The sequence below is a fragment of the Rhinolophus ferrumequinum genome, chromosome 17 (genome assembly GCF_004115265.2).
Source record: "Rhinolophus ferrumequinum isolate MPI-CBG mRhiFer1 chromosome 17, mRhiFer1_v1.p, whole genome shotgun sequence".
Taxonomy (NCBI): Eukaryota; Metazoa; Chordata; class Mammalia; order Chiroptera; family Rhinolophidae; genus Rhinolophus; species Rhinolophus ferrumequinum.
This window is the reverse complement of record NC_046300.1, coordinates 35,921,790-35,934,989: the sequence shown is the minus strand read 5'-3', so window position 1 is coordinate 35,934,989 and position 13,200 is coordinate 35,921,790. Positions and strand designations below refer to the sequence as shown.

Here is a 13,200-nt window from a genome sequence, read left to right as displayed (position 1 = left end):
CCCACACACCTAAGAGAGGGAATTTGAGAGCGCACGGGGGAGGGGGCGGAGAGAGCAGACGGCTCTCAGGGAGCATGCCCTGTTTCGAGAGCCGAAAGCAGAGAGCCACGCCTGCGCAGTGAGTCCAGGGTGGGTTGGCAGCGGGGAGGGGCTGGCGTGAGCCGGCTGATGTGTTTATCCGGTTTTCTGGGTGGGCGGTCAAAGCGCACGCGTTAAGGGCGTAAGGCGGCGGAGCTGGGTAGTGGAATGCGCATGCGCTGAGCGAGCCGGTAGCTGGTGGAGGGGGGCTCTAAGAGGAGAAGCAGAGGAAAAGGGAAGCGAAGGGAAAGGAAAGGGCGGGGGGAGGGGTGAGAGTGTGCTCTGCGCATGCGTGCGAGCGCCAGCGACGACGGCGGCGGGGGAGTCTCGGGGATGACAGTGGCTTTGCCCGTTGGGGTAACGGTCGTCGTCTCCCGCAGGGTTTGAGGTGCCGCACAGCCCGTGGGATCCATTAAGACCGCAGCAACCCGGGCCCTACGGAACTAGAGTGGCGCGTGGAGTCGGGGGTGAGGGCGGCGAGGCACTGGGGGAGGGGCCTACAGCGGGGCCTGCTGTGTGCGCTGGGCGGCGGCGGGGCCTGGCGGTGTTGGCGCTCGCCTCAGCCGCGGCCGGGCGGGTGCCGTGGGCGGCAGCAGCCGTCTTGCTTGGCGGAGGCGGTGTCCGTGTGTGAAGCGCCGAGAAGATGGCCGGGCAGTGAGGGGCGGCGCTTGCGCCTGGTGACCTCGGAGTAAGCGACTGAGGAGCGAGGGGCGCCACCGCGGTTCGGCGGGGCCTGCTCCCCGCCCCCTCCCGCCGCTGCCGGCCCGCGCACTTCCTCCTCGGCCCTCCCCTATCGGGTGCGGGACTCGCCTGGTGCTTAGCCACCTCAGGGAACAGCGGGGCTGTAACCGCCGGGGCGGAGAGCCAGGCGCAGTCCGGGTCCCGCGTCCGATATGGAGAGAGCGGCGGGGGTCTCGGCCAGCCGCAACAGCAACATTCGCCGCTGCCGCGGCTTCGTGCACTAGATCGAGGAAGCCGACGCCCGAGCTGTCGTCCTTGCTGTCGCCGCTGCCTCCGCGCCGGGCGCTGTGATGGAGTAAGGGCCCTGCTGCCGGTGAGAAGCGTTCCCGCCCCTTGGACCGGGCCGGGGCCTGCTCCCGCCCAGCTCGACCTGAAGGAGGTACCTCCGCGTCCGGAGATGCAGCTCGAGCGAAGGCCGCCCGCCGAGCCGCGGGGCTAGACTGAGCACCCAGTCTCGGCCCGAGCGCCGAAGCCGCCACGTTCTGCGCCCCGCGGCCGCCTGGGACAAACTCGAACGCTGGTTTCTTCTGTACTTTTTTTTTCGGTCTGCAAGTCTCAGGGACGGAGGAGGGGCGTCAAGGCCCCATGTGTGGGAGGATAACTTCAGCTCCGCAAACTTGCACGGATTGTGATTACTACTTTGGCCAGTGGTTCAGCTCTGATTTCCTCCGAATTGTTGCAAATTCGCCATTGTTCCCTGGCTGCTTACAAAGTTGGATCCGGAATTTCTTTTCAACCGGGAGCCAACGGTGTCGAAGTGTCTGCAATGAACCCCGTGAATGCTACTGCTCTCTACATTTCCGCGAGCCGCCTAGTGCTCAACTACGACCCCGGAGACCCCAAGGCGTTTACCGAGATTAACAGGCTCTTGCCTTACTTCCGACAGTCCCTCTCGTGCTGTGTTTGCGGTGAGACGCTTTTTATTGTTCCCTTTTCAAGGCTTGTTTTTAAACACCTTCTGGGCAATGGTAACAGACGGTTCGACGGCTCGGTAGATTGCATTAAGCTTTTGTTATTTGTGCAGTGGTATATGGTCAGTTTTGAAACTCGCCAAAGGAGTTTTGCCCGGCATTTCAGAAAGAACCCTTTCAAACCGCATTGTACAGCGGCCTGAACGTTCAAAACTGTTTAATTCGCCTTGGGTCAGCGCCTTACCATTTCTGGTGATGTTTTTTTTTAAATTAGGTGAAATATGCATGCATCTTGTGCCGCTTTTAAAAAATAACTTTTGATACAAGAGTTGACTTAATACCTACCTGGGTTAACTGGTTAAAACGTGCATGTGGCATGTTTGCATTTCCCCAAACTGATGTTATGTGGGTGCTGGTATAACGTGATGCACCCACAGCTAGAGAACTCGGTGCGGAACTTTCCCCCATGTTCTTCAACAAATGCTTTGACAGTTGGACGGTAAACAGCCAGGGAATACTGATGGGATGGCTCTATAAGTGCTTTTTAGCTGGTAGGATTTTACAGGATTACGTTTCTTATTTTGTAGCTTTAAAATATTGTGTTCTGGTAGAGGGTTATTTTAGGTGTTTTTGTTCAAAAATACTAATTTGTGGTGGGCAGGATACTTTCAAGATACTTTTGAGAGCTGAAGGTATGCTAAATTGCCTAATAAATCGAAGTGTCTCAAAAGTGATGATAATTTGGATTAACTGATATTAATAATCACGTTTTTCAAAAAACCTAGACTGAAAACATTAATGCAGAGGAAAGGACAACTGACAGAAAAAGCAGTAATATACTCCACTTTATATTCTTAATCCACCAAAAGTTTTGAGGTCTTGTTGCTCCACTTGTTTAGTCAGGACTTGAGAAATGCAGGCATTTCAGGCTTTCAGTTTATCTTAAATTAGATAAAGAGGAATAATTATGCGACTGTATTCATTTGAGATTCATCCAGCATTTTCTGTATAGCTCTGGGGCAAGGCACTGGTGCAAAGGCACCTCTGGTGCAAAAGAGGTGAAGATTGTTGTTTTTGTTTTTGTTTTTTTTTTTTGCGCACCAGGTACTTAATCTCATAAAAATTTAAGTAACTGTGTTAGAATGTGATTAAGTTCTACTGTGACTGGTAACAGACACTTAACACCTTTATAGAGAAGCACTTGCCCTGGGCAAATCACTTAACTGCCCTGGGCCTCAGTTTCTTAATGTTGAAAATGAGTTTTGGAGTAGATTAAGTTTCAGCTTCAATTTTACTAATGAAAACATAAGAATTTGATTGGTTTCAGTGTACACCCTTACCCTACTCCCACTTTTCATGGAGTGCTTCTTTTTATTCCTTAACAGTTTTTGATAGTTTACAGACTGAGGAGATGGAGCTGCTATAGCTTTCTTCTTCACAAATCTTTCTTTTGGAGGAATTGCTGTGGTGATGTAGGGGAAAGAGGGCATAGGGCATCCAACCCTGGCCTGCTAGAACATCAGTAGAGGGTGATGTCATTATCCAGGCAACACTTGGAGATCTGGTAAGTCGTCTTTTTACTAGGTGGATGGGACAGCTCTTTATTTTAAGGGGGAAATGGTAGTTTAGAATCGTGTAGATGCTTGGGATATAAAGTTCTTACCAGTAGCTTCAGGATAGTTGTGGTCTAATTGAACCTTTTCCCAGATTCTAACCTGGATTAAAAAAAAGACATTAAAGATAAAATTACATTTAAAAAATGTCCCCCAGCTGTAGCTTTTTTATTATTATTTTTTAAATCAGTCTTGGCAACATAAGGGGAATTTTTCTGACATTGGAGCTTTGTAATTAGTTATCCCTTCTTGTTCAGCTTCCCTCCCCCACCATCCTATGGAAAAGATTTGTGGGTTCTGCTTCTCCCTTATAACTGAGTAGCTGGCATAAAATTTCAGCAATCTGGATGTAGGTTCAAACCGAACCCCCACACCGCATCTCTTTGAGTGTAGTCTGTGGTTATCAACAGATAGAAAAAAAAAAATCAGTTATTTAAATTCAGCACCAGCATTTAATTAACTGTGTATCAGGTGCTATCCTAAACTCTTTTTCTTAGATGAAAAGCATAAATTCATTCAAGTTAAAAGGGCATGTGCAATCTTATTTCATGAAGATAATATGTAAACCTAAAGTTTAATTCTGTCTTGGTGCTGTTTGTTTCAACAGGTCCTCCATCGTCTGACCCAGTCCTACCTTTTCAGCCTTGTATTCAACTGTTCTCTTGCATAATTACTCTGCTTCAGCCAGATTGATGCTTTTGCCTTTTCAAGTATACATGCTTTATGTTTTCCTTCTCTTTTCCCCACCTTTGCTCTCTAAAGTTCCTTCTGCCCAAAATACACCCTTCCCTTTGTGGTATATAACTCATCAACTACTTCTCTCTTCAGTGAATTCTTCCTTGCTCACTCCAGTAGAAAGTTGTCTTTTTTCTTTGAACCTTTAACCCTTTGTTCCAGTCATAGGCACTTTAAAATTCTTTCGGTGCACTTTTTGTATCTAATTTTTCTGATATATTAGGAAAATTACTATATTTTGTACATTGCTGTGCTCCTCTGGCCTCATCCGTTCTCTCCTCTAGTGACTTGCATGTAGGGGTTTATAACAGACTCAGGAAGAAAGTGAGAGTGGATGAGGGAGGGAAAATAAAAGATATACATACTTTGAATATAGGTTCAAATCTTGACTCTTCTGTTACTGGGTAAGCAAGTTGCTTTAACTTTTTGCCTCAGCTTCATTTACGTTATGATTATACCTTATTCAAGTTTGTTTCTCCAAATTTGTGTTATGTGTGGGTTTATTTTTAAGTAGGGGCAAACCTTTGAACCCAAGACAAGTCTATGGACTTGGTGTCTGGCACATATTATGTGCTTAATATCCCACCCTTGTGCAGAAGTAGAGAGAGGGAGGAGGAGGTTAGAGAAGAGATTGAACTGTCAGGTCAATTATTGTCAAACCTAGACTATTCACTGAAACTACAGGTTTTGTTATCATTGTTCTTTGAAATGTTAATTAGCCGATTATCACTGTTTGTTTTTCAATTGCTTTGTATATTTAAACCTTTCTGAAGCTTCTAGTGAATGGGATAGTAATGCTTCAGGGAATTACTGTACTTTCTAGGCCACAGAAACTGACCAAGACAGTATTACTGTGGATACTATTTTTTGTGTCAGTTTTTTCCCCTTGCTCTAAATGTTGGGTGTGCTTTATCATTTATCAGGAAATATAATTTCTTTATAATGCCATGAGACTTCATAAACTATGTTAGGGATTTTAAGTTCTTCATTAAACTTGTAAGTCCTCAAATAAAATAACAGGTTTCATATGTGGAGTCAACTCCTGTTTGAATTGGACATGTTAAAAAAGTGGAAAACTATTACTCTGATATTTGAAGTCCTGTAAATTAATCACGGTCAAATCTCTACGCAGGCACATGGATATTTTCCTGGTGTTTTATTGGAGTCTAGAAACACCGTGGTTTCGGCTTTGGATTCACTGAATACTTGTGGACCTTTTGGACATCCAGTTTCTCACGTATAAAATGGGAAGACGCTGGAGATTAATGTTTCCTAATGACATAGGGTGACATAGGCTGACCAAGTTTTTGTTTTGAATGTTAAGGACTTAAAAACAAAATCCTATCATCTTTTCTTAATACTGCTACTCTTACATTCCACCAGAAGGTAGGTGGTTCCCTGAGGGTGAGCGCCTTGCTTGTATCATTCACCATTGTAGCCTTGCCACCTGACTGTTACTGGCTCAACTTGTTAAATGGATGAAATTACCATTAAAAAGAGAAAGTTTAGGAAAGATGTACTCAGAATAAGTATATGCCTTAAAATGAAATAGATTTAGCTTTATGAACAACCACCTTCATGATTCTTATTTTTCTCATTTTGCCATTATTTGTGGATCCCCCTCCCCAAATTAGTAGGTGATGTCAAGAATCTATTCCAATATAGAATTTTGGTTCTCTTTTTTTAAAAAAAACTTTTGTTTATTTTTAAGTGTGTTTTTCCAGGACCCATCCATCAGCTCCAAGTCAAGAAGTTATTTCAATCTAGTTGTAGAGGGCACAGCTCACAGTGGCCTATGTGGGGATCGAACTGGCAACCTTGTTATTAAGAGCACTGCCGCTCTAACCAACTGAGCTAATAGGCCGCCCCCATTGATTCTCTTTTAGCAGAATTAACTTGGTTTTTGACTGAGCAAACAATTTATAAATAGCAAGAATGTTCTAAAATGAAATTTGAGCATATAATCTGGAGTGATTTTAAACTACGTATCTTTTAGATGGAAACTAAATTAAAAGGCCATTTGAATAATTGTACATTAGTGTCCTATTGTTTTATATTTATATTTTTTTCAATATGAGTTCATTTGATATTGGTTTTATTTTTCTTGTACTTAAAATCATTATAATTAAAATCGTTTTATTGTTAGTGAAAACATAAAATTTGCCATCCTAACCGTGTTTAAGTGTATAGTTCAGTAGTGTTAAGTATATTTATGTTGTTGTGAAACAAATTTCCAGAACTTTTTCATCTTGTACATCTGAAACTCTGTACCCATCAACCAGTCACCCATTTTTCTCCTTCCCCTGGTAACCACCATTCTGTTTTCTGTCTTTATAAATTTGATTTCTCTAGATACCTCATATAAGTAGAATCATAAACTATTTGTCTTTTAGTTGACTGGCTTATTTCATTTAGCATACTGTCCTCAAGGTTCATCCATGTTGTAACATGTGACAGGATTTCCTTCCTTTTTAAGGCTGAATAATTGTCCATTGTATGTGTATACTATAAGAGTTGCTTCCAGCTCTTCACTATTGCAAATTGTGTTGGTTTGAACAGACTGCTTTAAATTATTTTGAATATATACCCAGAAGTGTGATTGCTGGATTGTATATTTGTATTTTTAATTTTTTGAGGAATCTTTATATTGTTTTCCACAGTGGTTTCACCATTTTAGAATTGTACTTACTGATTAAGAGTTACGAATTCTCCACATTCTTGTCAGTACTTGTATTTTCTGTTTGTTTTTTTAAATTTTTTGATAATAGCTATTCTGATGGCTGTGCGGTGATAGCTCGTTGTGGTTTTAATTTGCATTTCTCTAATGATTAGTGATGTTGATCATCCCCATGCTTGTTGGCCATTTGTATTTCATCTTTGGAGAATCACTGTCATTTTTTATTTTGAAAACTTACTTTACTTATTACATCTTTATTAATCGCCTTTGATGTTCTAAGTGCTGGGATAGAAAGATGAGTAAGACATGTGGCCCCTACCCATAGGTTGCTGCTCAGTGTTAAGGGGAAGACAGATAAGTAAACCAGCAATTATTGGATAGGTGCTGTGTTAGAGGCGCTTATGTTATATGAAATCTCAAGTATCATAATAGAACCACTTACAAGTTAACTTTATTGCATATGTAAAAACTTCAGAAATTAGCCATAAATGAGTATTTCCTTCCGTATAATTTGTTTTTGAATAGCTGTTTGGGTCAGCGTTTAAGTAAGCCTGATTGGTGTTAAAGCAGAGTTTGGTTTAACAATTTTTTTCCCTGGGACTTAAGTTCATCTGTTCTTTCTAGTATGCGAAAAAAATTTTCTTTTCCCCTCCTTACCACCTCTGGTTCAAGCCGTTTTTCTCAGTCTAGTTGTGGGGGACACAGCTCCCTGGCCCATGCTGGTATTATGAGCCTGGCACTCCCCTTGGCTGAGGGAGTCAGTCACCGGTCTGCTCACAGGAGCTCTTGGCAGCTCTCGCAGGCCACCAGCCACTCACACTAGCTGCCACACTCACGCTGGCTGCTGGACACTCAACATTGGCCACCGGCTGCTCATAGCAGCCCACAGCAGCCCACGGCAGCCCAGCCCAGGGAGAGCTGTTGTTCACAATCTTAGCTGTAGAGGGCGCACCTCACTGGCCCATGTGGAAATCCAACTGTCTACCTTGGCGTTAGGAGCATGGCGCTCCAACCACCTGGGCCACTAGGCCGGCCAGGAAGAATTCTTTAGGGAGCATTTATCCAGTGGGCTGGTAAGGAGAAACAATATTAGTAATTTGTCTTTGTAGATATACTTCTTTTACTTCAGATATATTTATGTAACTGGTTTCTTTTCCTAAGAAAAATCTCCTTTGTACAGTTTCCTCTTTTAGTATTCTAAAAATTACTTCTAAAATATTAGCTCCTACTTGGGTAAGTTTATGCAAAATGAAGTTGTCTTAGGGAAAAGACTCCCTATGTGCCTTGTTCTGGATGCTGAGAAAAATGAAAAGAAATTTGTTCTACAGTCCTTTGTCATATGATATAACCACCTGAAAAGTTAATAATGCTAGTTGAAATAATGGTTCAAGGCAAGCTGTATGGTACTGTAGAACTGCCCACCGTAGACAGAAGAAATTGTTTCAGTCTAGTGAGATCTGGGAAGTATGGGGCTTGAGCAGGACCAAGAGGAATGGTGAAGTTAGTGTTCACTTTTAGCAAGCCTTTAGGGAGAGAACAGTTGGCTTATTAGGGCTGCAGGAAGTCTAGTTTATCTGTAATGAAGAGTCCTGAAGGAGAGCTCTTGTCCTATGTTGGGTACTCAGGGGCCTTTTGTATGGGCAGCTTTGATGCCAGGCTAAGGAATTTGACATTTACCTTGTAGACTGTTTTGGTTTTTTTCCCCAAAGTGTGCTCTATAGGCCACCTAAATCACGTCATCTAAAGGGCTTGTTAAAATTCCAATTCCCAATTATTACATTGGACTGACTGAATTGGAATCTCTGTTGGAGCCTTGTAATTTGTATTGTAACCCCCCATCTTGATAATGGAGAGGGGGATTTGCAAATCACTGTTTCAAGCATTTGAGAAACAACATTTTAAGGAGAGAGATGTGATTGAAATTCTGTTTTAGGAAACATTAACTTGGGGGTAGAATATGGGATTGATTACTGAATAGTGGTGGCAGTGGTAAGGGAACAATAAAGATAATGCTAAGGGACATTTTTGTCTTGCTTATGGTTACCGTAACATTTTAATTCTTTGCTATATTACTGTATTACATTTTGTCATGGTTTGGCATATTTCACTATAACTAGATTAAATGAGACATTTCCTCCCCTTAAATTTATAAACATATCTAGTACAGTGCTTTCACATAGTATATACTTTTAAAAAATGAATTATATTTAAGAACTGACAAAACCTGGTAGTTTAATAAAGATCATGGGAAAAATTGAAGGAGTCAAAGGTAACTCGGTTCATATCAGAAATGAAGTCAGGAAGGACTTTGATTTTGGAAAGACATGAAGAATTTAATTAAGATAGGCTTGTTGGAAAGAATATAAGGACAGCCGAATTAAAATATCCTTCAGGGATTTAGCAGTTTGGTGTTGGATTTTGGAGAGATCAGCTGCTTGGGAGAAGTTTCAGTTAAGATACCGTGTTTCCCCGAAAATAAGACCTAGACGGACCATCAGCTCTAATGCGTCTTTGGAGCAAAAATTAATATAAGACCTGGTATTATGTTATATTATACCTGGTCTTATATAAAACCTGGTATTGTATTATATTATATTATAGCCAGTCTTATAATAAGACCAGGTCTTGTATTAATTTTTGCTTCAAAAGACGTATTAGAGCTGATGGTCCGGCTAGGCCTTATTTTTGGGGAAACACAGTATACATGCTGATCGGTACTCAGCTCAAGACTTGAAAGGGACCTTGTTTAAATCTTTGGTGCTCCCTGGGCAGCTCTCTCATTTCTGGTACTCTGCCCTGAGAAGTCCAGCTGCCTTGGCCTCCCAGCTCTGTCTTCTCAACTCTGGGAGACCACTGGGCTTTGTCTCGGTTCTCCTTCCTTGTGCTGTGGCCTGAAAACTATCTCCAAGCAATAAGCTAGGGCAGTTGTAGGGCACAACTTGTTTGCTTCACCTCTCAGGTATCACTGTTGTGTGCTGTCTGCTGCCCAATATTGAAAACCATGGTTTTGTCCAGTTTTTGTTTTCTCAGATGTTAGAGTAAATCTAATAAGTTTTCCATTTTGTCTGAAAGCAGGTAATGAGCATAAAAATGTAAATGATATTTGGCTCAGTATTATTACTACCTCTTTCTGTAAGTTGGTGTTTTAACATTCTATATATCAACAAGGTATTGATAGTTATTTAAAAAGCAATATTAAAAAGACTATATCGTGATATGCAGTGTGGCCTTTATTTTTAGAAAATAAGGATTACTTTTTATACTTGCAAAGTGTTATTTGAAGTATTTGCAAATAGTCACTTAGTAACTTAGTAACTTAGTGACTTAGTGACTTAGTAACAAAACCCAAGAATAGTTAAAAATTTTTAGTAAAAAATACAAGACTTCCCAACACCAAGTCACATTTTCAGTTATGTCTTTGTATAATGTATTGTTTGCCTGTTTTTAACATTTGTGAATTTACAAACAAGATGCGTCTTTTTAAAGTAGATGTTCCAAAATGCAATTTCTTGCATGATTTAAGTAAAATAATATGTAGTCCTTATTAATGGGAAGTCAGAATTTGCCATTGTATATTTTATTAAAATGATCTTTATAATATCTTTAATATGCTGAATAAAAAAATTTTTTTTCTTAAAATCACTTCATCACATTTTCTACTTAAATGATTAGAAAAAACATCTCCAGGAGTTCCTGTTACTGTGAAAGATGGCATCAAGACAGAAAAGGTTAAAGTATCTTTAATGGTTCCTAATCCAGGTTGGGCATCAGAATTACTTGGAAAGCTTTTTAACAATACACATTCCTGGGTATTCTCGCCATATATTCAGTTCTGGTGTAGGCCATTTAAGTAATTCTAATACTAATGCCTGGATGAGAATAGTGCTGTTCTTGGAATACTCTGTGTGTGAGGTTAATAAGTGTACTTTAAAAAAAAGAACGTGTGCCAATAAATTTAAGTGGTGCGGTGTTAAGCAAGTTTCTTGACAGCTATAGTATTCAGTTTTAAGACACTAGTATATTTGGGATGATTCTCCCAGAGGGCGTATTAAAGCAAACCTGTTAATGCGAAATTTCTGGTTCAGTGGAACACGAATTTGGGAAATTTGGACCTAGATGTATATTGATTTATTCAATTAATGTTTGGTTGTTCAGCTATGAATCAACTTAATTGTGCCTAATTGATCAGCCCGTATTATCTTTTTGGTAATAATTGAACGAGAGACCATCATTGCTTTGCTAAAATATGAAAATAATGGAATATTACAAAAGCTCTCTAACCACAAAACACTCTATAAAAGGCTCCTCTACGTAATTATTAAGATAAATTATGTCTGGCATTCTATCTTAATTCTTAATAGAATATGAAATGAGCATGACTTGAGTTTATGAATATGTTGTGGACCTGAGTGGTTATATACATCATTCAATAATCTATGGTGAGTGTTTGGTTTTTTAGTTTATAATGGTTGTTGACTGGTGAAGCTTACCTTACATAAACTGTTGACATCACCAAGAGTGTTAGGAAGTATTTTTCATAGTTTTAGGTTAACCAAAGACAAAGAAGTTAAAGAAACTCTAAAGTTGAACCATTCATATATTTAGTAAACAGCTTGGCTTGAGTAATAACATTCATACTTTTCAAGTTGCAGTGTTTAACTATTGATTTTCATTTCTCAGCAAACTAGTTGTATTTTTCCAAATTGGAAACAATAGATTTTTGTGTCTTTTTTTTCATCTTCCATTCCCATGGCATACATATTTAACTATCGCTTGTCTCTCAGTGTAGTAGTACTTATTTAAAGTGATATAATGACCTTTAAAGTAATTACTTGGTCAAGTGGTCAAAATACCTCACTGTGTATCATCACTTTTAGTGATTAATACCTGTCTGTCATATTCCCTTTATTTTTTTTAAATTAACTATTGATATTATTTCGTGGTTACACTGATCATCATATATATTTATATCTAACTACTGGTTCTTTTTGTTATTAAACAAATTACTTGACTTTAATAACAGATTATTATTTGGAAGGTTATAGGATTCGATTCAAACAGCAGTACCTAAAAATAATTTTTAAACGGATAACTTTATTATTTTATGTCTAGCCAAATAACATGTATGCTAATAATGTTCACTAGAATTAAAGTTCCGTGAGACATGTTTAAATTAAATATTAATATTAACATTAAATATTTTGTAATGACATTTTTAAATTTTAGGATACTAATCTTTTGCTTGTTAAAAAACATAGTTGAGTAAAACTGTTTTCAGTGTTGGACATTTTTAGTAATATATATGGTGTAGCTTTCAGAACAGAGTTCCTTTTTTTACATTACTCTGCTATTATCCTAGTATGTAGACTTAATACATAGTGTCTATTGTACAGTATAAACACTTTTTATTTCTATTAGTATTGAATACTAAAATTAGAATATTCAAGTTTAGAGATGGCTTTCTCATCAGAAAAATTCATGCAGTCAGGGTGAGAACTGGGACTTCTGACCTTGCTCAGCCAGGACTTCATGGAATGGACTTTCTTCTCCCCCTTCCTTTTTCTGCTCCCCCACACCGGTTCAAACTGTTTTCTCAGTCTAGTTGTGTAGGACACAGCTTCCTGGCCCATGCTGGTATTAGGAGCCTTGCGCTCCCCCCTGCTGAGGCAGTTGGTAGGCAGCTCATGGCAGCCCTCACCGGCTGCCGGCCGCTCATGCTGACTGCCGGTCACTCACGCTGGCCACTAGCCACTCATGGCAGCACACAGTAGCTCATGATGGCTGCCGGCCATTCACACTGGCCTCCGGCCGCTCATGACGGCACACAGTAGCCCACGGCAGTGCACAGCAGCTCACCCTGGCTGCCGGCTGCTCATGACGGCCCACAGCAGCCCACGGCAGCCCACAAGCAGCCAGTGGCAGCACACAGCAGCCTGCGGCAGCTCACACCGACCTCTGGCTGCTCATGGCAGCCCAGCTCTAGGGAGAGCTGTTGTTCACAGTCTTGGCTGTACAGCTCACTTGCCCATGTGGGAATCAAAGTTGGCGTTAGGAGCACGGTGCTCCAACCACCTGAGCCACCCGGCTGGATGACTTTTTCTTTTGGGCCTTGTACTCGGTCCATCACAGTTCCTTTGCTGGTAGTCTTCCCCCAAACACTCCTGTTTTCTAAGCCTCTTCTTCGTGTACATTCTAAAGTAGACATTTTATCAAATTGTTGATTTTAAGAAAGCAGTTGAGGAGCAGATATAATTCTCACTCAGAATTATGACTTGACCGAAAACAAACTCTGGTACTTGTATGGATTTAGAGCTGGAAAACAAATGTTAAATACATAATAGCTATCCAACTGGTTTTCATACTCCCAGGATGGCTCCTTCCTCTACTCCCCTGCTTAAACCTTTCAGGGACTCTTCCATGCCTTCAGCACGGTCTTCACCAGTGG

General features: G+C 40.9%; 1 protein-coding gene across 2 annotated transcripts in view; it reads left to right on the top strand.

The window, feature by feature from the left end:
* Positions 1 to 611: 611 nt before the first annotated feature.
* MSL2 (MSL complex subunit 2) overlaps positions 612 to 13,200 on the top strand; it is a 28,028-nt gene continuing 15,439 nt past the window's right edge. The window contains exons 1-2 of one of the 2 annotated variants that reach the window (XM_033132844.1): positions 1,590 to 1,727; positions 5,211 to 5,464. Coding sequence is in view for 1 of the 2 variants with exons in the window: in XM_033132843.1 (XP_032988734.1) it covers positions 1,586 to 1,727 (142 nt within the window). In the remaining variant the exon portion in view is untranslated. Of the gene's footprint in view, positions 1,728 to 5,210; positions 5,465 to 13,200 lie in introns of both variants that reach the window. The other variant, XM_033132843.1, reaches the window with a different exon arrangement.